We start from the raw sequence: 25,169 nt of genomic DNA on the forward strand, positions 1-25,169 counted from the left end.
AGTATGTTCTATTAAACTGTCCCAAGCCTTTGCTCCAAATCATGTCATTTGTGTATAGAAAAATTTATTTTTCCATCATTCATTGATTCCTTCATCTAACAAAAATTAATTGAGGTTGGAGGTACACTCCTGAACAACTGGCTCACAGAGCTGTCAGGGCAATAGGACTACGGTGCAGTAGGAAATACAACAAGTTCAAAAGCAGTTTCACGCTATCAAAATGTAAGTCAAGAAAAGAGAAATGGTGACCAAAATGGGGTTGAGTGGGGAAAGAAAAAGTACTCCTTTGCCCTATTCAAAATCATTTCATTAGATCAGTCAAGAGATCACCAAAACCCAAATCAACCAAACCCTCCCCCACCAGTTCAGGCGGTGACATTATGGTGGGCACTCACTCTCTTTCACAACCAGCGTGTGCACTGGGCTCGTACAGCTCAGCTTCCGGCCAGTTACCTTCCAGAGAGCTGAAGGCCGAGGAGAAAGAACAGGCAGCACAACATCTAAAATTGCTCCCCAAATATTTCTTTACAAGGTGACAAAACGAACAGAAATTGAGTGTCTGTACCTAAAGCTCCTCTGCTCTTCCTATAGAGTGCTTGTTTTCTTTTGCACTTCAAATATTTTATTTTAGAATAGTTTTTGTTTTTCAGGAAAGTTGAAAGGATAGTGCAGAGTTCTTCTACACTCCTCACCCATTTTCCCTATTATTATCTTATGTTAGTATGGTACCTTTGTCATAACCAATGAACCAATAGTTCTATTGTGAACTAAATTTCGTATTTTATTTGGATTTCACGGTTCTTCCCTACCTTCTGTTCTAGGACAATTACATGGAGCTGTCGCGTCTCCTTAGGCTCTAAGGTTTAGAGGGTGATTATAGTAGGGTTATCGATTGTTTTGGATGAAAACCACAGAGGTAAAGAACTTTCCTCAATGTTTTATACAAAGGTAAACTTTGTATACACTTAGCAGTGACGATGTGAACATGGCTAAAGGAATGTTTGACAGGTTTCTTTGCTGTAAAAGTGCTTTCTCATCTCTTTCATACCGTGTTCTTTGGAAGTACGTCACTAAGCATAACCCACACTTAAGGGGATGCTCCGCCTATTTGGGGAGGGGCTATCTCCATAAATTACTTGGAATTCTTTGCATGGGCGATTTCTCGGCTTCTCTCCCTTCTTTGTCTTTCATCATTACTTATATAGAGATGGATTTATGGGTATTTATTGATACTTTGGGTTATAATCCAATGCTACATTATTTTGTTGCTCAAATTCTTCCAGCTTTAGCCATCTCTCCAAGGAGCCCTGGTTTCTTTCATTGGAGAATATTGTTAGAAATAAGATCTGGGCACTGGGTCTCTATTGAATTTTGACCTGATAGGACCGCCAGGCCAGTTTCTGGATGTCAGGAGTGGCTTTTTTTCTTTCACAGAAAGCATCTTTGACATTTTCCTTGACTATAAACTACAAACAACCATGAAACTTGATTGCTAATGAAACTCAGGCTGTGTGGGCAGAAAGTATGTAAAAATGAGCAGAACTAGTTTCATTGTACTACCTTTCATGAGTCTGGCTAGACCAGAGTCTTTGGCTCTGCCGGGCACGTTGTAGAGGGATAACAAATTGTAGCACTTCATGAGGGGCTGGCCAGTTCATAGTCTGGAAAACTGCACGTTTAACCTGAAAAGTCTTAGGGTGAACACCTTAGTTTTTCCCTGTATGAAATGTACTTTGTGTTGCAGAAGGCAGACTGAGAACCAGAAGCATGAAGTTATTCACTTAGTTATTCACTGCTTATAGACAATCCCTGGGTAACAGAGTTAACCAAGGAATGGGAAAAACCTCACTGCTGACAAGGGTTGAAGCCACTTGCATCTCTGCTCACTAAACTCCATTAGTTTTATCCTTTTGACTTTCTTTCCATTTAGTTAGTGAAAGCTTCCACATGAAATCTTCTCTTGGCTGACTCATGGAAGGGAGAACACAGCGCAGCTCCTGTACATCCCACAGGCGAGGCAGTACATCCCCTGTGGGTTGGGAGTGGGGTGGGCGCGCAGGATGTGAGGCAAGACCCAGAGGCTTAAAGAGTTAGTGATATTGTAGGAAAGACTGATTCCTTCATTCCCTGCAGGTGGCTGCAATTATAATAGGCACACTTGGGTACAGTCCATCTACCAAGTGCAAGTGTCCAGATTAAACATTGCTACCCTCCACCTGCCTACGCTTATTCAGCTGTTAAGTGGCTGTTAGGTAATGACCTGCCCTGTTTTACCTTCCCTCTTCCTGAGAGGTTGAGAGCTACACGACAGGGGAAAGGTGCACCGACATCAGAGTTGGGTTTTTTTAATCCTCACTAGAGAACATTTTTTTCTTTGATTTTAGAAAGAGAAGGGGGAAAGAGAGAGTGAGGATGAGGGAGAGGGAGAGGGAGAGTGGAGGGGAGAGAGAGAGAGAGAGAGAGAAACTTTGGTTGCCTCTCATAGGCAACCCAGGTATGTGTTATGACTGGGAATTGAACCTGTGACCCTTCGGTGTACAGGATGATGCTCCAACCAACTGAGCCACACCGGCCAGGGCTATCATCACACAGTATTTTGACTGTAGTTAGTCCTAATTAATCTGGAGCTACCAAGTCATTATTACAGATAAAAAAATGATATTCAGCCAAGTGATATTGATTCTATTTCTACATGCTTATTAATGTAAAAGTATTTGCGCCTCATCATTTTAGAGGAAGTCTATCACTGTTATGAAGTGAATACATTTGGACTACTTTAACGTGTCCGAGTTTAGCATGACTTGTATAGTAGTCCATTGACTGGATTTTCTCTGAGCTCAGGACTCTGCTGCACTTGCAGAGTTCAAGCCACCATCACACTGACTCAGTAATTAATTTACTGAGGTACTGGTTACAATAATGAATGCGATATGGTTTCTGCCTTGTCCTTATGGAGCTTAGAGTCTGGTGAAGAAGCTTATTGTTTACAAAATGGGGCAAAGGTTGATGGTTCTTGGCCATGGACAAGTATCATCTGAGATGCATCTGAGGGGAATGTGGTGTTTTGGTGTGGGCATCTCACCACTGCATGTTCCTACCCACATCCATTCTTGTGTTGCAGTGACTCCCCTTTACCTGGAATCTTTGTGCTTAGGGCTTCCTGTGAAGAGGAAGAACAAATTATGTCTTCTAATGTCTTGTGGGTGGTGGTAACAGAAAAAGGGATTTAGGAGGGGGGAAAAGCACACAAATAAGCTGATGCATACATATAACCTACTCCTGTGGGCCACAAGAATGGGTATCTGGGCCAGGGTGCAAGGCTGCTGGCCAGAGGTGAACTGGCAACTAATTTTAATCAAAACAATAACAGCGGCTTCAATTTCTTCCTTCATTGCAGATGTTACTATCCCACAGATGAGGAGAGAGAAAAATTCCTGGAGGAATATGAGTTGGGGGCAGGAGTGGAGATGAAGGAAGGAGAAGTAAAAGATGGGTCTAGCCCTGGCCAGGTAGCTCAGTTGGTTAAAGCATCGTCCCTGTTATTCCAAGGTTGTGGGTTCAAACCCCAGTCAGGGCACATACAGGGGTCAACCAGTGAGTGCATGAATGGATAGAACAACAAACTGATGTTGATCTTTCTCTTTCTCTCTCTAAAATCAATAAATACAATTTAAAAAATTGGTGCTGGTTGGTGTGGCTCAGTGGGTTGAGTGCTGGACCGTGACCTGAAAGGTCGCTGGTTTGATTCCTACTCAGAGAACATGTCTGGGTTGTGGGCCAGGTTCTCAATTAAGGACATGCAAGGGGCAACCAATCAATGTTTTTCTCCCTCTGTGTCTTCCTCCCTTTTGATCTCTCTAAAAATAAATAAAATCTTAAATTAAAAAAATAGAATAAAATAAGATTGGCCTAGTGGGATGTTGGAGCCCTCTCTTATCTGATAGTGAAAGTGGATTCTAGGAATGCCTTCCCGACTCTGCATTCAGTAGCACCATACTGGCAGCTTGGTGGAGTGCACATTGGCAAACACTACCAATGAGGGCTTCCACCCCTTGAAGAGCCAGTTCAGGTGTTCAGGTACCAGTACACCGCTGAGTGTGCCCATGGGCCTGGAATCTAGACAGATTCCAGGATGTCTTCCTGTCTGAGCAAACAGGTTCTTTTTTCTCCCAGCCCTGGACTTCAACTCAACTTTGGGATTTCCCAGTGGAGGAAGGATTTCATGGGGAAAGAGAAAGGCTATGGAAATCTCATAATGGTACACAGCAATGCAGGTACTATTCTACATTCAGCAACAACGCATCTACCTCCTACTCCTCAGCAAGATACCTCCACCGTGAAAGGACAGGAGACACTTCCCCCACTCTTCCTTTTCCTTCCCCATTAAAGAGGAGAAAGTAGCATAGAGTTTGCTTTGCATATTTATATATTAAAAGTAAAGCCATCTGTTTTTAAATTTTATTGCTTATCTCATAACATTTGCTTTTTAAAACAAAGATAATATTGTACTTTGGCTAACATATTTGTTGCTAATGTTTTTGCTGCCCAGTATTTATATATACTCATGAGAACAATATCCTGAATCCCTGCTCCACTGCATCCGTATGCATTGGGTGGGCTGGCCTGCTTCTGGCTCCGGGAGTGAGCGGTACTCAGATCTGGCCAGAGTCATGGTGAATGGCTCAGGAAGGAATGGGCAAGCAGTCAGTTGGGGGTAAAATTCAGGGGCAATTGCAGGACAGTTGAGGGACAGGCGTGCACTCTTTTCTACTGGGTATCAACCTGGGAGAGAATAATCCAGGAGCTGCCAGGGGAGAAGACCCAGAGTCTCAATCCCTGGATCCAACAACCCCTGTAGTCTTAATTCCTCCTAGATCTGATAGCTACAGAGCCTGTAACAGTGTTTTTTATATTTTCTCTCTTGGCTTAAATCAGTTGGAATAGTTCAGATGTGACCAAAAGAGCCTTAACTGAGACAATATGTTGTACAGTTTCGGTTGAGACAATCAGCCATCTTTCCAAAAAAACTGGTGACAATCCTTCTGATGCTCTGTGTTAATATTTTCAATAAAAATAAATTGTATTTGCTTGCTTTTATTTTCAATAGTATTTTACTAAAATATTCTAAAATATTTGCTTTACATTTTATATAAAGATATAGTTAACTAAAAAATTAGAAGCAGAATTTATTTCAAAACTTCCCTAGAGAGAGCTTTTTATGTAGGAATGCTCTTCTTTGGGTCATCCACAACTTTTACTGCTTTCACTCTCTGTAAGGCTCCTCCTCGAACGGGAAGTCTTCTGAGAGCAATGTCTGTGTCAGCCAGAGGTCCTCCCACTAATCGGGCAGGAGTGCTTTCCACTGCTACCACCCGACCGGAGGGCACCTGAGAAAGCAAAAGGCAAATGTCTGCAAGTCAATTCACAAAATTTTTCAATGGGAGAAAAACTCATTCATCCTTGAGCTTAGTACTTTGGCAAAGACACAAAGACTACATATAAGTAACTAGGAGGCAGCATGACACTGGAAAGAGCAGAGCTCTGGATCCAGGCAAATGGGTCTCAATTCTACTTCTGCTTATCAGCTTCCAAATCAGGGCCGACTTATGTCTAGAAGAGGACACCAGGAACACAGGGATATGGCATAGACCTCCGGCGTGCCTTCTGTCAAAGGGAGGTGGAGAAACAACCTCACTAGTGCTTGCAGTGGTTTCTTGGGGATCCCGGGGGGCTGGGCCTGGTCTGAAGCAGCACTGGGCGAGGGTGAAGGTGCTTTAAAGACACATCTCCCTCAACTATATGAAATTCGAACAGCAAAAATAAAAAATATGAGCTCAAACTCCATGGAAATAACAGTCTGGGGACTAAATTCAGTACCTACTGAGAAAAGTAACGGAGGAAAAACGTCTTACCGTTGTGTTAAGGCCTTTAATGTCTGTCTGGTGCAATATTGCATTTGGTGGTCGCTCACTGTATCTCGAGGATTCTATAGCTTTTTCCTGAAGTCTTTTTGCTTTCTGAAGATTTTAAATTAGAATGAAAATAATATTGCTGTTAAAGTTAATAATATTGTATTAACTGGGATACTTAACTATACAAATTACATTTGAACTACTCTCTTTTTTTATTAGTTAGCACTAGAATATGCATTTACTCATTTAAGCTAAGAAGACAGTTATTAACAGAAGACACCAGTCACCTAAAAACATCACTGAGATTTCCCGAAGTCCTGGTCATATCCCAAGGAATAAAGCAAGTCCTAGTTCAAGTTTTTCTAAAATATTTTATTTATTTATCTTTAGAGAGGAAGGGAAGGAGAGAAAGAGAGAAATATCAATGTATGGTTGCCTCTTGTGTGTCCCCTGCTGGGAACCAGCCTGCAACCCAGGCATGTGCCCTGACTGGGAATCCAACCGAGATTGTGTGGTTCGCAGGCCCGTGCTCAATCCACTGAGCTACACCAGCCAGGGCCTAGTTCAACTTTTAATGCATAATTGAATAAGCTACTGAATTTACATCAGATAATGCATATTTTTCAAAGTATTCTGCATAAATTAAATATTATTTTAGTACACTTAAATGTTTCAAGCATTTATAATATAAATGATGGATCTTGTTGCAGTTACATTCAAGCTTAATAGTTGAGGCACTAGAATGGGTGCAATTCAAGGTAACCAATGATCTGCTGAGAAGGAGCTGATTTTCATTATCTATTCCTTAAAAGTACAGGTAGTTATGAGCATATTCTATAAGTAAAGTTGGGAAGAACCTTCACCAAGGGCAGGGAGATATGGAACTTTGAATAAGCGTGTTCTTAGCTTTGGTTTTGCTATCTTAACATGGTTCCACTATTTTCATAGACGAACATAACATTTAGCAACTGCATATTTAAAGGAAGAATTATAACATTATGTAAAAGCCCTTTCAAAGTGTTAATGGAAAAAGTGGATAAAAGTAATGAGATTTGGGACATCCATGGTGCTTCCAACATATTTCATGTGAACAATTAGCATTATAAATGTTTTAGCTTATAGTTTATAGCTGAAGCAGCTTCCAAACATGTGTTTATTCCAAATCCATGTAAACTTTAATATAATGTTTCTTTTAGTGGTCACGGAGGGGGAACATCCTTAGGGGAGAGAACAATACGGACAACAATTTTTTCTGTTCTTCACTCTGCTTCTTACGGAACAGAATGGAAAGTAGAAACTCATTCCTGGCTAACTAGCATCTCCTTTATGCAAGCCAAGAATCACTACTCTTGCTTTCTGCTGCTAAATCAAATCAAACTCCGAGTGGCACCTTCTGTAACTGTAAAAATTCGTATTTTTTGTTATCATCCAAAATTGCATATGAGGATCTAATAGTGTTAGCATTTTACAGAAAGATCAACAGAAAAAAGTGAATACATATTTACTCCCGGAAAGGTCTGTCAGAGTTAGCTATTGGTTGTGGATACTGTCATATTTCAAAAATCCTACCTTTAGAGTTTTAGCATTTGATGTTCTAGCCAAGAAGTTTTCCCATGATTTGTTAGCCAGTTCTCTTTGCTTGTGTGTGGCTTGTATCTGAAATGAGAAAGATAATGAAGAGTTCCAGTTTCTATGGAAGATTACCACAAAGGGCTTCAAAGCCCTTATTTTGAAGGAAGACCTATTTTTTGCCAAAGTAAGTTCTAAGGCTATTTAGTAAAAGGATTCGGATAATCATAAAGTCCAACAACTCAAAAAAACAAAAGTATTAAAATGAAAAAAAAAACCCTTCCTTCATGTGTCTAGGGTTTGAGTTGTTTCCCGTGAAATGCAGTACAAAGTGTTGTTGTAAAAATATAAAATGTAAAAGGAACAGCAATCACTCTCAGCAAGACTGATGGTTTTACATGACGATCAGTTGTGGAGGTAGATTGTATCCCAGAACAAAATATATAAATGATCCAACCACAAATTCACAGGAGAAAGGAGATTCCTGCTGCTACTGATAACAGTTTAAGCAAGATTATACAGGTAAAACTCCTTCTAATTTATGACTGCAGCTGGACAAGTTTGTGAGAGTGCTGATCTGTTATGGTGATGCGGTCTAGGGAGGGAACTACAAGCAAAGTGCAAAAACTATACTTCTCAACAAACTACCCCTATAAAATATACTATTAGGTAAGTCACACACACAGAAAGTTTTAGGTATAAAATATACTATTAGGTAAGTCACACAAACAGAAAGTTTAAATCACGAACCTGAGAGTATTTAATTAAATGACTGCTAAAAAATAAGTGGGGCAGAGCCAACGATAAAAATTCGCAACAATAAAAAAGCAACAATAACCAGTCTATCGACAATGGCTGCTCTACGGAGCAGACATTATGTCATTCAACAGGACTAATGAGGCAGCAGAACTTCCAATGGGGCCACCCACATAACAGCAAATAAGTGGGTTAAATGGCAGCATCCACACAATAAAAATGCTTAACAAAACTTTCAGCAAGGAGGTGTCTAAAACAGGACAAAATTCATAGATGCAGGTAGAGTTCCACTGGGGCTAAAGATGTACATTTTAATAATAGTCTACGTGAAAGGAGCGGGCAGTAGGAAACACTTTGGAAATCACCTTAAAGGGTTTTAAATATTTAATTGCAGCTGTAAAGGCTCACCACGCATAAGTGGGAAGTCTGCGTCATCTTTGTGTCTGTGGACAAGTTGATTTAAACAGCCACAACCTGTTTGCTCGAAAGCTTCTGAGGTGTCAGTTTCCTACCTGTGTAAAGTTTCAGACAAATGGCTTGTATTTCCCTCACAGGCTAAAAGCCAGAGACCAGTTACTTCTGGACTCAGACAACGCTCCCAGGGTTCGGGCACTGCTGTGAGGATACCGCTCATCGCTAAGTGCTTGGCCTACCCGTAAGGAATCCACGCTGGGCAGGGACGAGGAGCAACTTTCCCAGTGAAGTTATACCCAGAGTTACAGAGAGACACCATTTGTCAGAATTTGCTAAATGTGCACATTAAAATAGCCAGCGATTTTGGAATTCTCTTTGACATTTCAAAACAGGGAAGTGTCTCAGGTATCTTTTTACCTTCTGAAATGTAAGCCTGTAGAAATCACACTACAATGCCATGAAACAGCACTGCATATAGTAATTTGAGTATTTTAAGCTCTTAACTCCATTGTGACTTTAAAAACTGTACAAAGACAGTGAAAGTAACATAAGAGAAAACTACAAAATAACTTTAAGTGCTGAAACATTCACAAGTACGGCAAATATATCCTATGGAGACCTTCAACTAATTTATACAACGAAATTATCATCTTGTGACTCAGTGGTATCTGTGGCTTACTTTTGCATATACTTTTTGTTCATTTTGTACATCTTGGCGTGCTTGGCTTTCAACCATCTCCCTTTGCAGAGAAGCAACCATCTTTCCAATATTTTCTGAAGCTGTTGTGATAGCTTCCAAAGCATTTCTATCTGTAGTGACTGGTATTAACCTTTCTAACTTTATTTCTTCACATATTTCATTCCATATTTCTCCAATCTGTTATAACAAAGTTTAAGTTTAAAAAAGTTAAATTAACTGAAAATAAAAGATACAATTTTAGGTGATACTTTATTTTGACTATTGTTCCAAAGTTAACACTTACCAAACCAGCTTTCCTAACTTACTCCTTAGGGATGTTCCAAGGTAGGTGCATTGGGAATGACTTGGAGAAGCAGTTACACACGAGTTTTCAAAAGTAATCTACCAAATGTTTTTCAATGATAAGGTATTCACAGACGGGAATCCACTGCCTCAGTCTAGTTCACTGCCATCTGCCCTCTGGTTTACACTCACCCTTTTCACAGCCGCAGAAACTGCGGCTTTAGTCTCATTCTCCTGCACTGCTGACGTTTTTTTTCCCTAAAGCTATACATTGAAGGATGAGTCGAGCTGAATTTATAGGAATGCAGGAATGAACACAGGAATCCCTGGAACCCTAGAACCTAGCCACCTTGAGAAATAGGGCACTGCCCCCCTTCACCTTCTAGCTACAGCAGTAATTGGATTCCAAGCTCTTAACTCCATGGTTCTATCAAGCTGATAGCTCCATAGCATATTCTGGGCCGTCTGCAAATTTAGGTGCTTGAGTACATTTAAACTTAAAGAAAAATGTATATATCCAGGATAGGATATATAAATTCAGTCTTATTTTCATTTGAAAATAGAAGTTTATTCATTTACAATATTCAAATATACAGTATCCTAGTATTATTAGAAAATATTTGCTTGAAAAGACACTCCTGAAACTCCGAAAGCATTTATTTACTAAAACATCACGAGCAAGGTAAGCAACCTAGTCTCCTTCGATTGATATTTGAGCATTACATGAAGTAGTGATAAAATGATACTTTAATAAGAATTAAGGATTTATTTTAAAAAGCAATTCACTTAATTCTAGCTTCTAATGTTTTCTAAAGAGAAGAAATATTTTAAACATTCTGGGAAGCTTCTTTTTTTAAAAAATATATTTTATTGATTATAGCATTACAGTTGTTCTATTTCCCCCGTCATTCCCCTCCACCCTGCACACCCCCTCCCCCACCATTCCTCACCTTTAGTTTATGACCACCTGTCTCAAGTTCTTTAGATTCTATATTTCCCCTACCATTCTTACCCTCCCCCTATCTATTTTCTACCTACCATCTATGCTACTTATTTTCTGTACCTTCTCCCCCCTTCTCCTCCTCCCACTCCCCTGTTGCTAACCCTCCATGTGATCTTCATTTCTATGGTTCTGCTGCTGGATCTAGCTGTCCTCTTAGTTTGCTTTTGTTTTAGGTGTGGTTGTTAATAACTGAGTTTGCTGTCCTTTCACTGTTCATATTTTTTATCTTCTTTTTCTTAGATAAGTCCCTTTAACATTTCATATAATAAGGGCTTGGTGATGATGAACTCCTTGAATTTGACCTTATCTGAGAAGCACTTTATCTGTCCCTCCATTCTAAATGAAAGCTTTGCTGGATAGAGCAATCTTGGATGTAGGTCTTTGGATTTCATGACTTGGAATACTTCTTTCCAGCCCCTTCTTGCCTGTAAGGTCTCTTTTGAGAAATCTGCTGACAGTCTGATGGGAACTCCTTTGTAGGTGACTGCCCCCTTATCTCTTGCTGCTTCTAGGATTCTCTCCTTCATTTTAATCTTGGCTAATGTAATTATGATGTGCCTTGGTGTGTTCCTTCTTGGGTCCAACTTCTTTGGGACTCTCTGAGCTTCCTGGATTTCCTGGAAGTCTATTTCCTTTGCCAGACTGGGGAAGTTCTCCTTTATTATTTGTTCAAATAAGTTTTCCACTCGTGGCTGTTCCTCTTCCCCTTCTGGTATCCTTATAATTCAGAAGTTGGAACATTTAAAGATGTCTTGGAGGTTCCTAAGCCTCTCCTCATTTTTTTGAATTCTTGTTTCTTCATATTTTTCTGTTTGGTCATTTTTTTCTTCCTTCTGGTCCACTCCCTTGATTTGAGTACCAGTTTCCTTTCCATCACTATTGGTTTCCTGTGCATTTCCCTTCATTTCAGTTAGTTTAGCCTTTATTTGTTCCTCTAATTTGTGACTAAAATCGACCAGTTCTGTGAGCATCCTGATGACCAGTATTTTGAACTGTGCATCTGAGAGGTTGGCTATTTCTTTGTAGCTTAGAATTATCATCTCTGAGCCATGTTTTGGTCTGTTCACACCTGTTACCTATGAGGAGCGGAGCCCTAGGTGTTCACCAGGGTGGGGCAACTCAGTCGCTGGGTTGTGATGCTTTATGTGGGGACAGGGTCAGAGAGGGGCAATGGCGGTCCCCTCTGCTGCTTCCCGATGCTGGGGCCTGTGCGGTCTGTCTCACTACTCGCTCCATCACTGGCTTATCTGCATGCGAATGTGTGACCATGGTTGGCCTGCTGCCTTGCGCCCTCACTGGGTCTGCCCACAGCTGCCTGCAAGCCTGGGTCAGGGGATCTTTCCTTTGAGACCGGGTTCTCCAGTGTTGGCTCCGCCCCTCCTATCGGTCTGGCTGAATGGTTCGTCGTTGTTGGACTTCTGAATAGTTCAATTTTCTGTGTTTTGGCTGCGTTTTTGTTTACTAAAACTTTGTTGTCTTTAAACTTGGTTGTGGTAGAAGGCACAGTGTTTCCACCTACGCCTCCATCTTGGTGGAAGTCCTGGGAAGCTTCTTAATAGCTCTCAGTAACACACATCTTCTTTCATAAACTAATACTTGGATGAAATCTTATCCCATTGAAAATACACAATTATTTTTTATATGCTGTTTTGAATAGTATCAAATACAAAATGGAAAATAAAAACTGCACAGTTCACATGGGTGAATGCTTACAACCACAAACAGGTACTTTAATTCCCAATTGATTTTTTGCCACACTATATTTTATATTTTAATAACAAGATTAAGAAGGTACTCACTTTAAAATCAAGATATCTATGTATGATACAAAGGGTGACAAAATCTTCAGTAGACAGACCAGGTAAATTTTCAAAATCTAAACAAAAATTCATAAAGAGAGACGTACTTTAATAGAGCAAGTGATTAAAAATATATATCATAAAAAATGCAATCAGTTACTTTTGAACTCTCTTTGTTTTATGAAAAAGTTCCTCTGTGAGCTTCTGACTTCCTCCTATAACAGACCTGCCAGGTGGTCCTTATCTAGCATTAAAGAGGAATACTTTCTGTGCTATGGTCGGGCCGTGATCCTGCACTGTGGGAACCCTAACGGTGAGGACTTCCTCCTTAAAAAATCAAGGACTTAATCCTGGCTGCAGACTGGGATTGCCTGAGGAGAGTTAAAAATACCACTTTGGGTCCCACACACCCTGATGAAATTGGTCGGGGGTGTAGCCTGGACCCTGGGATAATGATGGCACAAGCATTTTTCTGGATAAAGGGACTTCCGTTCATCATCTTTGAAAAATGGGCTCCAAAGCAAAATCAGCTCATATACTTGGCAAAACAGGAGGCTCTTGTGAATCTGACAGCAGCTTCTTACCCAGTTTGCCCAGCACAGCATAGATTTTTGCTCTGATGTTCTCTGCCACGTCCATGACAGCGACAGTCGGGCAGTTGGCGGGCAGTGGCATGACTTTCTGCTCTTCTTGAAAACTCGTAAATAGAGGCCTCTTTGTATCTAATAATCAGATGTCATTAAAACATAGAAGGAATAGATAAAAACCATAATAAATTAATACTTAATGTTGAGATTTTAGTCCAGACATCATAAAATACAAACATTATATAATACAGTCAAACAGTGCCTTGCAGATGGTTAGTCTTTTGAAAGCATAAGTAACCTGTTGTTTCTTCCCCATTCTGTGGCAAAACTTATAGTTTTCATTTTTATCATTTAGTAAAATATGAAAATTTCACAAAATTACGTTTTAAAGAACGAAACCCTTATGCGACTCTACTAACTTTGAAATCCAGACTTTGAACAACGTCACTTTCACAATGATGTATCTCCTTTGCTTTTGGTTTCTACACATTATGCTGTAAATATAAAAACTTTTATGATGTGATAGATCACAACTCAGACATAATAAACTCAGACTGAAGACAGAAATCATCAGAAGTTAGAGCAGAAGTATTTTCATTTAAAAGTAAATAATGCTGCCTCGGCCAGGTGGCTCACTTGGCGGAAGCATCACCCGACACCAGAAGGTTACGAGTTTGCTCCCTGGTCAGGGCGTCAACCTGGGCTGCAGTTCCGCCCCCGACTGGGGCCTGTATGGGAGGGACTGATCAATGTTTCTCTTTCACATCCGTGATTCTCAGATCACTGTTTCTCTCTCTCCCTTCCTCTCTCTCTAAAATCAATAAATATGTCCTTGGGTGAGGATAAAAAATAAATAAGAAATACCAACAGTTTAGATGAAACCAGAGGGAGAATATTAAGAGGTTTAGGAAATGTAGCACTGTGGACTAGATAAATGAACTCTAAACACTGATACTATGAACTTCGTGAACTTCAAACCTAGTAATTACAATTTATGAAACATTTCATTTACTTTTGTTTAGGAAAGTTTCTTCATATAAAAAGTAAATTGTATAAATATAAATCAACAAAAATGTATAAAATACTATAAAATTATTTTCGAGCACTCTATTTACATCCCAAGTTTTATTGCTAAATGAAATATTACTGAATCTATTTGTAAAAGCAGGTAGCCCAGAGAAACTTCTTTAGGAAGTACTACTGTTAGTTTTTTCAAGTTAAGGGATATAATCAAATACCATTCCTAAAAATTTATATAAACATATGAATCTGCCACTAAAATGTTTAAGTTTTATGATGGCAAGCCCCTACGAAAGAACTTTAAACAAAGGGGTGAGAGTCCTTTTCTAATATCTTATTTTTTTCAAACTAAATTTATTGGGGTAATATTACATAAGTTAATAAAACATTATATAAGTTATCAGTAACATTATATAAGTTTCAAGTTTAAAATTCTGTAACACATCACCTGTATATCGCATTGTGGGCTCATCACAGAGTCTAGCTTCCCTCCGGCACCAATGTATCTGACCTCCCGGAAGTCAGATACATTCATCCGAAGTCTGCATCCTGCCCCCGTGCCCCCTCTGGTAACTGCCACACTGATATTTGTGTCCATTACTGTACTACTCTTTTAAAGATCTCTTTTTAATCATATGCATCGCATCACTTGAACTAACGATTATAAATACACTCACCAATAATCATTCCATGTTTATCACGTTTTACTCCCAGTTCTTTTTCTTCCTTTCTCCACAATTTAATTAAAAGGCTGGCAGCCGTTTGGTCCTTCTTCCCCCGCCAAGTGTTGACATGAGGCGCAGTTTTGGGGTTATCACAAAATTCAACCATTATTCCAAGTATTAGATTACAGAATTTTTTTTGGTTCAACTTTTGCAAGAAACAGAAAAAGAAAAAAGGTGCAATAAATATTAAAACTATTACCTTAAAAAAGGAGAAACATTTGTATTAATACATTTCTTCTAAATGATTGCCTTATTCAATTGAAACTCTACTTAAGTATGATTTGTGCTAATCTATAAAACAGATGTTCATTGCACCGGCCAGCATGGCTCAGTGGGCTGGAGCATCATCCCTTAACTGAAAGGCTGCCATTCGATTCTGGGTCAAGGCACATACCTAGGGTGCAGATTCACTCCCCAGTCGGGGCGCTTAAGGAAGACAACAATTTGAAGTTTCTCCCTTCCTCACTCTCTGAAAGCAATGAAAAAATACCTTCAGTGAGGACAAAAAAAACACCACCACAACAGATGCCCATCGTAATGAATAAATTTTCAAACAGTAGAAATTTAAAAAAGAAAAAGAAAAAAGATTCAGTATAATTCTGATGTAGTTACAAACACGCATCGTGACCAAAAATGTAATTGGTCTGGTTGACTAGGAGGAAGAGAGAGTGCAACAGTAAGTAGAGGTGTTCATTTTAGGTGGGGCGAGGCCACCAGCGCTGTATACAAGTCACCGTAGTTCCAGGGTCTTTCCAATCGCCATGCTGTACTGTTTGTAATGCTTCACGGTAGCTGCAACCTCAACATTCCTAAGAACGGATGGTAACTGCAAGGGATAGTCACGTATGAAAATAACTAAATGAGCTATAATTTTGTATTTTGAAAAGCAGCATCCATAAGAGTATTTGAGAATTTACGAAACATTTTCAAGCATATTTCCTTTGTTTTGTTAAACTAGTTTTCAACAAACCAAAGTTTAGGTAGAGAGAAGTGGTGCAGACCAATGGCCTCGCAGTGACGGTTTCTGTGTGACACATTTTTTAAATGGTTAACTCTTCCAGTGCAGTGCTAATAGAACAGAACAGGAAACACGTAACATGTTGTTTGAATTATAAACATCACCAGTTTCCTCTTGGTTAAATGAAGGCAAATAATGTTTACATGCTTTAGAGAGTTATTATGATGAGTTATATGAAACTGCCTGTCACATAACAACCTCTCAGTAATATTTAACTACTATTAGTAACTATTGTACACTGAATAAATATTGGGTTGGCCAAAAAATTTATTTAGTTTTTTCTGTATGATGGCTCTCATAGTGCTTAGCTATCTTCAACTTCACTTGAAATAATTCTGTTAGACTGTATTGTGACAGCTGTCATATCGGCGTGTATTAAAAAAAAAGCCTTATCAAAATTGGTGAATTTTTGTGCAGCCATTTTAATGTTGAAGATGAAGAAGACACACAACATTTTTGGTGTATTATGCTTTATCATTTCAAGCAGGGTAAAAACTCAACTGAAATGCAAAAAATGATTTGTGCAGTGTTTGGAGAAGGTGCCATGACTGAACAACATGTCAAAATGGTTTTGCAAAGTTTCTTGGTACTACTGACATTTTGTCTAAATAATTCTTTGCTGTGGGGCTGTCTTATGCATTGAAAGATGTTTCACAGCACCCCTGGCCTCTACCCACTAGATGCCAATAGCAGGAGACAGCCACCCACATACTGAAAAAATATAATCAATAAAGTTATTGGTGAAAATGAAAAAGGTGTCTTTCACTTTACAGAAAAAGCTAAATGGACTTTTTGGCCATCCCAATGTTTTCACAGATTATGTTAAGCAGAACTATCAATAAAATGAGTTATTTCTATACTCCACTTTTAGGAGAAGGGTTAAAGTTAACATATAAACTTCATTAAAGGATGTTTATAATTATAATTTAACTTGACTGGTTCAAACTATATTAAGCATAATTCAATAATTATAACAGTAGAAAAACACAGCAAAAATGTGTCAGAAATTATTTTTAACTAATGTTAGAATAACACTATATATATATATATATATATATATATATATATATATATAAACATAAAGTGTATATATGTGCAGTCTGTCCAGAAGGTATCAGCCATATCATTATGAAAAAGAGACATTATGAAGACACAAGAAACACTGTACACAGGACAATGACACTTCAGTCCCCTTCAAAGCAGGCCCCTTGGGACCTCACACAGTTTTCCCAATTGCCGTCAGCTGCCCTGTGGTATTCTCCTGAGTCTTATAGATGGTCTGATATCTCTGCCCTTTCAAAGGTGATTTTAGTTTTGGGAAAAGCTAGAGGTCATAGGACATCAAATCTGGGCTGTAGGGGGCGCCGAGTGACCTGGATGATTTGATGTTTCACACAAAAAAAACTCTGCATGAGACGTGCTGCATGAGTGGACACACTGTCATGATGAAGCTGCCCATCGCCAGTTGCCCACAGCTGTGACCTTCTGGTCATCTGAATAGTTTCCATGGAGGAATGTTCAAGCTTAATGCAAAATTTGATGGAGATTCATTGCTCTACTCTCTCAGTCCTTTTGAATGTGAGGCCACACAGTACACATGGTTATTCATTGGCATCTACTGCCCCCACTGACTAGTAGAGTGAAGTCGTCATTGTTCACACATGCACATTCCACTCCACTCCCCTTGGCTGTCAGGTTACATCAATGTCCTGCAAACTGTTCTCATTGTATTAACAATGGCTAAACTTTTTCTAGACAGACCTCATATACATGCATATACACATATATACATGTATGTGCACATGTGTGTATGCATAAACATAATCACTCAAACCCTTCCCAATAGAATATGAGGTAGACAGCATTATTTGTTTTGAAGAAGTTGGTATCAAAGATGTTAAATAAGTTTTCCAGGTTACACAGCTAACAAGTAGTGGATTCCAGCCCACGCTCACAACTACTGTGCTATATGACTTTTCCTACCAGTCTTTGTATCTTTCCATCAAAGAAATCCTAACGGTGAATGAGAGTGAACACAAGTGAGAAATGTCTTTGAAGCCTTCTATCTAATCTTTAATGTTAATGTAAAATTTAAGTATTTAATACATGTACACGTTTAATACAACTCCTCACTTCCAAATATTTAGGTAAAAGTGAGGTTCCAGGAAGATGTGCTAAATTAATTTAGGAAGTTTGAGAATGCCCCGACGTCCCCACGTGCCTCTGGGCATACCTGTACTGCACTCAGAGGAACATGGTGAGCAGTACATCATTTTGGACTACACTAGTGGAGCTACACAGATTCTTCTGTATATGCTCAATCTTCTGAACTTTCCAAGGATTTCTGGTTATGACTCCCTCCTGTTTCTCAAGGTGGGTTACTTTAATTATTATTACAATTATTATTCACATATTTTTGTTTGCAGTGTTTCACATCTAATGAAATCTTACCCCTAGTGTAACTTATTTTTTAAATCCTCATCCGATGGCATGCTTATTGATTTTTAGAGAGAGGGGAAGGAAGAGAGAGAGCAAAACTTCGATGTGAGTGAGAAAACATCAATCAGTTGCTTCTCGTATGCACCTCAACCTGGGACCAAATCTGCAACCAAGATATGTGCCCTGATCCAGAATCGAACCCTTGACCTTTCAGTTTATAATATGACACTCCAACCGAGCCAAACTGGCCAGTGCTATTTTTTTAATGTAATTTATTTATTTATCTTTTTTCCTAGTTGAGTTTTAAATTTTTTTTCAATTACAGTTTACATTCAAATAATTTTTTTTCAGAGAGATGTAAGAACTCATATAATTTTAGTACCTTTGCTACATCAAAGTAGGTTTGTTATTCTGTTAATAAAATCAAGAATGGTGGCGATCAACAGTGACACACTAGAACTCTGATTCTTCCAAGTTCTATTAAAACAAAATTACCCTTTTCTCCCCACATTATCCTGACCATGGGCAACTCACTTATCACTAAGGCCAGTAGGGGGTTACTTTGAGGATAAATCGGGGCCTTTGCCAATCCTCCCAGCTGCTAACTGGCAACCCCATTCTGGAAGGCTTAGTGTGCTCACGCCCGCTTTTTCTGTAAAATGGTCCATGACACACTAGCGTCTTCGCAGTACCTCCAAATTATACACAGTTCTTAAAAAACGCCGATCTTTACTCCCTCTGTTAATGTGGCCCTTAGCTTTGAATACTACAAAAAGAAGCTAAAAGTTATGAATAAAAATGATAGGTTTTGATATAGTCTAGCACCTCACAAACTATTTCTTTAAAGGTTGGGGGGAAAAACCATAAAGCAAATTCTCTGCTGTCATGTGTCTGAGAACCCAGTCCTAAACAAACTGATTTCTTCACTGGAGAAATATTCGGAGCCTTCAATGTGTATTATAAATCCCCAAGAGGGATTTTGACTAAACAAACATTTGAATACTGTGGGGGCACATTTCGAATAATGTTTTGTGGTACCCAGTTTGGAAAGGTTAACAAAGATATTTTTGTTTCACAACTGTTATAATCATCGTACTTACTGCCAACAAATCCAAAAGAAGAAAAATGCCTTCTTTTTCAAGAAAGTAATCCTCTGAGGCATAACAAGCCAAAATGCAGCACCTTAAATAAAAAAGGAAGCCATTCATTGAACAAGGATTTACTGTTAAACTAATTTGTCAGGTTACTTCTATCAAAAGTTTTTTCAAAGTATTTTTCTTCATTCCCTGAACTCAAGTAATTTTTTTTTGCTTAAAAACTGAATTTTGAAGAGACTTCGTCAGTGTCGTTTAACCAGTACCAATTCTTTCTCATAACTGCCTATTTTTTTTCTACAGATGCAATATGCTCCTTTGCTTTCATGATATTATTCTTAAAGGTGTCCTCTGGGTTATCCCAGGAGCTGTTTCTTCAAAATGTATCTATTCATTGTCTCTTTCACAGGGTTGGTATGCTCACTTGATGATTCTTAATTTCATCTTATCTTTGCAATCGAGATTATTTGCTAAGGCCCTGCTGCGTAGGCCTGTGCAGTTTGCGGGGAGTGCAGGGTTGAAGACGCAGCAGGGGCTGCTTTCAGTGTTCTCCTGGGTGGGGTTGGATCCCCAGCCTCTGTTCTTTCTCCCAGGCTTGCTGGACTCACCTTCGGGTCACATACCTATGTCCTATGGCTATTACTTCACTATTTATGGTTCAGCATTAACTTAATTATTTAATATGGCCCCTTCTTTAAAAAAAAAGCGAGCCCTGTTTCTCCTGTCTGTTTTTTAATGTGTGTGTGTGTGTGTGTGTGTGTGTGTGTGTGTTGGTGGTGGTTGGGGAGTTGGTGAATGAAGGCCATCGGCGTGGCCCCTCGCACTCAGGTGGTTCCAGGTTTTACATTTTGTTCCTACGTTTGAATTAGTACTTGCAGATGCCTATCGTGGGCTGATTTCATCCTGTTTCATTCACACCAATTAGAACATAAGAAAAAATACAACATCCTCATCTGTTCAGAAATTAAACAATATACTTCTAAATGTCCCAAAGGTCAAAAAAAGAAAATCACAATGAAAAACAAAATAATTTGAACTTAATGTTGCCAAAATAGAACATATTAAAACACAGCTGGAGCTAAAACCATATGATTAGAGAATTTACAGCCTTGGATACATTCGAGCAGAAGGTTGAAAATCTATGATCCAGGCATCCATCGCAAGAAATAGAAAAGGTAAAATTAAATGAAAGAAAAAGAACATATAAAGTAATGAAATACAAAGTAATATAAAATAGAATCAACAAAGCACACAAATTCATTCCTTGAAAAGGCTAGTTTACTAATCATTGATTAACTCCTGGTGAAAACCGTGAGGGAAAAATAATGGAAAGAAGGAAGAAATGACTAATGTCAGGGAAAAAAGAAGAGGCATCATGTATTTTACAGACATTGAAGATACCAAGAGGACATTACAAACAACCACATGGCAGTAAATTTGAAAATTTAGACAAAATAAACAAATTCCTGCAAAATAACATTTAAAAAATATATATATTTTATTGAGTAAGCTATTGCAGTTGTCCCATTTCCCTTCCCTTTATTCCCCTCTACCCTGCATCCCCGTCCCAGCAGAATTCCCCCTCCACCCCAGTTCATGTGTGGTACATAGAAGTTCTTTGGCCTGTCCATTTCCCATACTATTCTTAATCTCTATTTTCTACCTACCATCTATGCTACTCATTCCCTGTACCTTTCCCCCCCATTCCTCCCCTCCCTTTCCCTACTGATACCCCTCCATGTGATCTCCATTTCTGTGGTTTTCTTCCTGTTCTAGTTGTTTGCTTACTTTGTTTTTTTTTTTTTTAAGGTTCAGTTGTTGATAGTTGTGAGTTTGTTGTCATTTTACTGTTCTTATTTTTGATCATCTTTTTCTTACATTAAGTCCCTTTAACATTTCATACAATAAGGGCTTGGTGATGATGAACTCCTTTAATTTGACCTTATCTGGGAAGCACTTTATCTGCCCTTCCATTCTAAATGAAAGCTTGGCTTGATAGAGTCATCTTGGATGTATGTCCTTACCTTTCATGACTTGGAATACTCTTTTCCAGCCCCTTCTTGCCTGCAAAGTCTCTTTTGAGAAATCAGCTGAAAGTCTTATGGGAACTCCTTTGTAGGTAACTGTCTCCTTTTCTCTTACTGCCTTTAAGATTCTCTCTCTATCTTTCATTTGGGTAACCTAATTATGATGTGCTTTGGTGTGCTCCTCCTTGGGTCCAATGTCTTCGGGATTCTCTGAGTTTCTTGGACTTTCTGGAAGTCTGTTTCCTTCCCAAATTGGGGCAGTTCTCCTTCATATTTTTTTAAATAAGTTTTCAATTTGTTGCTCTTCCTCTTCCCCTTCTGGCACCCCTATGATTTGGATGTTGGAATGTTTAAAGTCATCCTGGAGTTTCCTCAGCCTCTCATTTTTTGGAATTGTTTCTTCATTCTCTTCTGGATGAGTGTTTATTTCTTCTTTCTGCTCCAGACCTTTATTTCTTCCTTCTGCTCCAAACCATTGACTTGAGTCCTGGTTTTCCTCCCTTCACTGTTGGTTCCCTATATATTTTGCTTTATTTCACTTTGCATAGCCTTCACTTTTTCCTCTATTTTGTGACCATACTCAACCATTTCTGTGAGCATCCTGATTACCAGTGTTTTGAACTCTGCATCTGATAGGCTGGCTATCTCTTCATTGCTTAGTTCTATTTTTGGAGCTTTGATTTGTTCTTTCGTTTGGGCTCTATTTTTTTTTGTCTAGGTTCCCCTGTGATGTAGTAAGGGGAAGAGGCTTAGATATTTACCAGGGCAGGGCAACTCAGTTGCTGTGTTGTAGTGCTCTATGTGGGGGAGGGGCCTGAGAGGAAACAATGCTGCTTACATAGCTCCTGGCCGTCTTTCAGTCACTTCCCCCAGTAAATTGGGCCCTTCTGGTGCTGATTCCCAGGTGGGTGGGCTTGTGTTCATTCTAGGACTCTGTGGGTCTCTCCAATGAACTCTCCTATGAGGTTGGGAGTTTCTCCTGCCACGCCAACTCCCACAGGTTTTAACAGCCAGAGGTTTTGAGGCTTTAGTTTCCTGTATTGGAACCCTGGGTTGCATGGTCTGTCTCACTCCCTAGTTGTTCCTCTTCGTTTATCCTCACAGGAATGTGGGACCACCCGCTCCTCCAGCCACTGCCTTGCCCTGTGTCCTCTCCACCCTGGCTGACCGTCTCCACCCCTCCTACAGGTCTGAACAAATGTTTCTTCTTTAACTCCTTGGTTGTCATACTCCCATACAGCTAGATTTTCTGGCAGTTCTAGTTATTTTTTGTTTTTAAATATGTTATTGTTCTTCTTTTAGTTGTGCGAGAAGACAAAGTGTATTGGCTGGAAAAGTACATCTTACCAGCACCCTCATAAGAAGGAACAAAAAATCTTAACAGACATGTTATTGTATTACATATTAAAGAAATAAAAACTATATTTCAGAACCTTTCTGCAAACTACATTCTAGTGACACATGATTTAATTGGTGAATTCCACTAATTATTTAAGAACTATATAACAATAACCTTATACAAATACTTTCTATATAATATAAAAGATGGGTCAGTAAACACACAATATACAGATGATGTATTATATAATTGTATACTTAAACCTATATTATTATTAACCAATGTTACCCCAATAAATTCATTAAAAAGGATATAAAAGAAAGAATACTTCCACCCTGGTTGGTGTGGATCAGTGGACTGAGTGCCAGCCTGTAAATCAAAGAGTCGCTGGTTTTTTTAAAAAATATTTTATTTATTTACTTATTTATCTTTAGAGGGGAAGGAGAGAGGGAGAGAAACATCAATGTGTGGTTGCCTTTCGTGCATCCCCTGCTGGGAGTTGGCCTGCAGGGAACTGGCCTGCAACCCAGGCATGTGCCCTGACTGGGAATCGAACCGCAATCCTCTGGTTCGCAGGCTCATGCTCAATCCACTGAGCTACACCAGCCAGGGCCAGAGGTGCTGGTTTGATTCCCAGTCTAGGGCACATGCCTGGGTTGCCGGCCAGGTTCCCAGTAGGGGGCATGCAAGAGGCAACCAGACACTGATGTTTCTCTTCCTCTATTTCTCCCTCCCTTCCCCTCTCTAAAAATAAATAAATAAAATCTTTTAAAAAATCTATAAAAGAAAGAATACTTCCTAACTTGTTTTCTTACGTCAATGTTAACTACATTCTAGAACTTACATCAGTTTAAGTTCCTGAGAAGAGGAAAAAGAAGAGATAGCTGCTATCACCAATTAAACACTGAACTTATTTAGTACTTATTTGTTATTTCTACCTTATCTCTTATCCAAAGGATTTGAGATTGTTATATTCAAAGACACAGATAAATAAACCCATAATCTATAAATTTTTATCTTAGTATGATTGTGATGGACTAAAGAAGGAAGAAAACATCAAGACATTTTCTGCAGTAACATCTGAATCCCAATATATTGGCAGATAGTAAAGGTAGTACTCATTAATACTCATCTCTGAATATTTAACTATGCTTAATACAGTGCTTTGGTCAATAAAAATTTGCCACTGAAACTTAAGCTCAGGTTTTCATGTTGTCACTCTATCTCTCTTCTCTATAGTAAAAAAGAAACTAGATAGCTGATTGCCCCATTGCCTATGTGTATTTGGATGAAAGCTAAGTAGTTCTAATGGTGCTGGAACCTGTACAATTTTCTACATATAAGATCATGCCATCTGCAAGCAGGTAATTTTACTTCCTTTTTCTGATTTGGATACCTTTTATTCTACAATTTATAGTACATATTGAATAGAGGTAGTGAGAGTGGGCAATCTTGCCTTGTTAGAGATCTTGAGGAAAAGCTTTCAGCTTTTCACCACTGAGTGTGATGTTAATTGTGGGCTTTTTATATATGGCCTTGATTTATTGAGATAAATTCATTCTCTACCTAATTTAGTTGAGTTTTCATCATGAAAGCATGTTGAATTTTGTCAAATGTATTTTCTGTATCTATTGAGAAGAATATGTAATTTCTCCTTCATTCTATTAATGTGGTGTATCTCACTGATCGCTTTGCATATACTGAGCCATTCTTGCATCCTAGGGATAAATCCCGATCAGTCATGGTGTGTGATCCTTTTAATGTGATGTTGAATTCAGTCTGCTAATATATTTTAGAGGATTTCTGTATTTTTATTCATCAGGAATACTGGTCTATAATTTTTTCTTAGTGTCTTTGTCTGACTTTAGTATAATGGTGACAGTGTTCTTCTAAAATGAATTTGGAAATGTTCACTCTTCTATTATTTTGGAATAATTTTACACTTGAGAATTTTATAATTGAGTGACAGACAATATTACTTTCTAAAATATATTTTTAAGTGTCACTTCTAGACTATTGAGAAAAAAGGCACCGAGAGAAGAAAATTGGCATACGCAGTGCTCGAGGTAATTTTCTTGTATTGTGATTCCATCTAACTTGGGTGCAGTACTACTCACCAAATGCTGTCCAATGTACTGAAGAGAAGCACACTATAGCCTAATCCACTCTGAAACTTCTTTGGGTCTGTTTTCATTACATGAAGAATGATATCCACTCCTTCAGTTCCAAAAATTTCCTAAGAGAGTTATTTAAAATTATTTCTTGAAATAAATAAATAAACCCTTCCTTTACCATTTTATCCTGCCTCCTAAAACTTTTTTTAAGCAGATAAATACACATTGTTAGGAAAATAGTATTTTTATTTTCATTTATTTATTTTTTACATCAACGAAACACTTTAGGGAGGCAACAAACTGAAGAGGGAAGCAAAGATCCCAGCCCATGCAAGACTGAAATGAGAGCCAGAGGGCTCGGGGGCTCCTGT

The 25,169-nt window shown here is 38.8% G+C and overlaps 1 protein-coding gene across 2 annotated transcripts in view; it reads right to left on the minus strand.

Moving 5' to 3' along the window:
* Window positions 1–4,379: 4,379 nt before the first annotated feature.
* The window catches only part of CFAP69 (cilia and flagella associated protein 69), a 76,988-nt gene continuing 56,198 nt past the window's right edge, over window positions 4,380–25,169 (minus strand). Inside the window, exons 15-23 of one of the 2 annotated variants that reach the window (XM_037066093.1) lie at window positions 24,802–24,920; window positions 19,325–19,406; window positions 14,720–14,912; window positions 13,020–13,157; window positions 12,436–12,512; window positions 9,331–9,528; window positions 7,482–7,568; window positions 5,913–6,017; window positions 4,382–5,387 (exon numbers count right to left, since the gene is read on the minus strand). In XM_037066093.1, coding sequence (XP_036921988.1) covers window positions 5,217–5,387; window positions 5,913–6,017; window positions 7,482–7,568; window positions 9,331–9,528; window positions 12,436–12,512; window positions 13,020–13,157; window positions 14,720–14,912; window positions 19,325–19,406; window positions 24,802–24,920 — 1,170 coding nt within the window. In that variant the 3' untranslated portion in view covers window positions 4,382–5,216. Of the gene's footprint in view, window positions 5,388–5,912; window positions 6,018–7,481; window positions 7,569–9,330; window positions 9,529–12,435; window positions 12,513–13,019; window positions 13,158–14,719; window positions 14,913–19,324; window positions 19,407–24,801; window positions 24,921–25,169 lie in introns of both variants that reach the window. The other variant, XM_037066094.1, reaches the window with a different exon arrangement.

Source organism: Sturnira hondurensis, unplaced genomic scaffold (genome assembly GCF_014824575.4).
Source record: "Sturnira hondurensis isolate 20B ecotype Veracruz unplaced genomic scaffold, ASM1482457v3 Scaffold0016462, whole genome shotgun sequence".
Taxonomy (NCBI): domain Eukaryota; kingdom Metazoa; phylum Chordata; class Mammalia; order Chiroptera; family Phyllostomidae; genus Sturnira; species Sturnira hondurensis.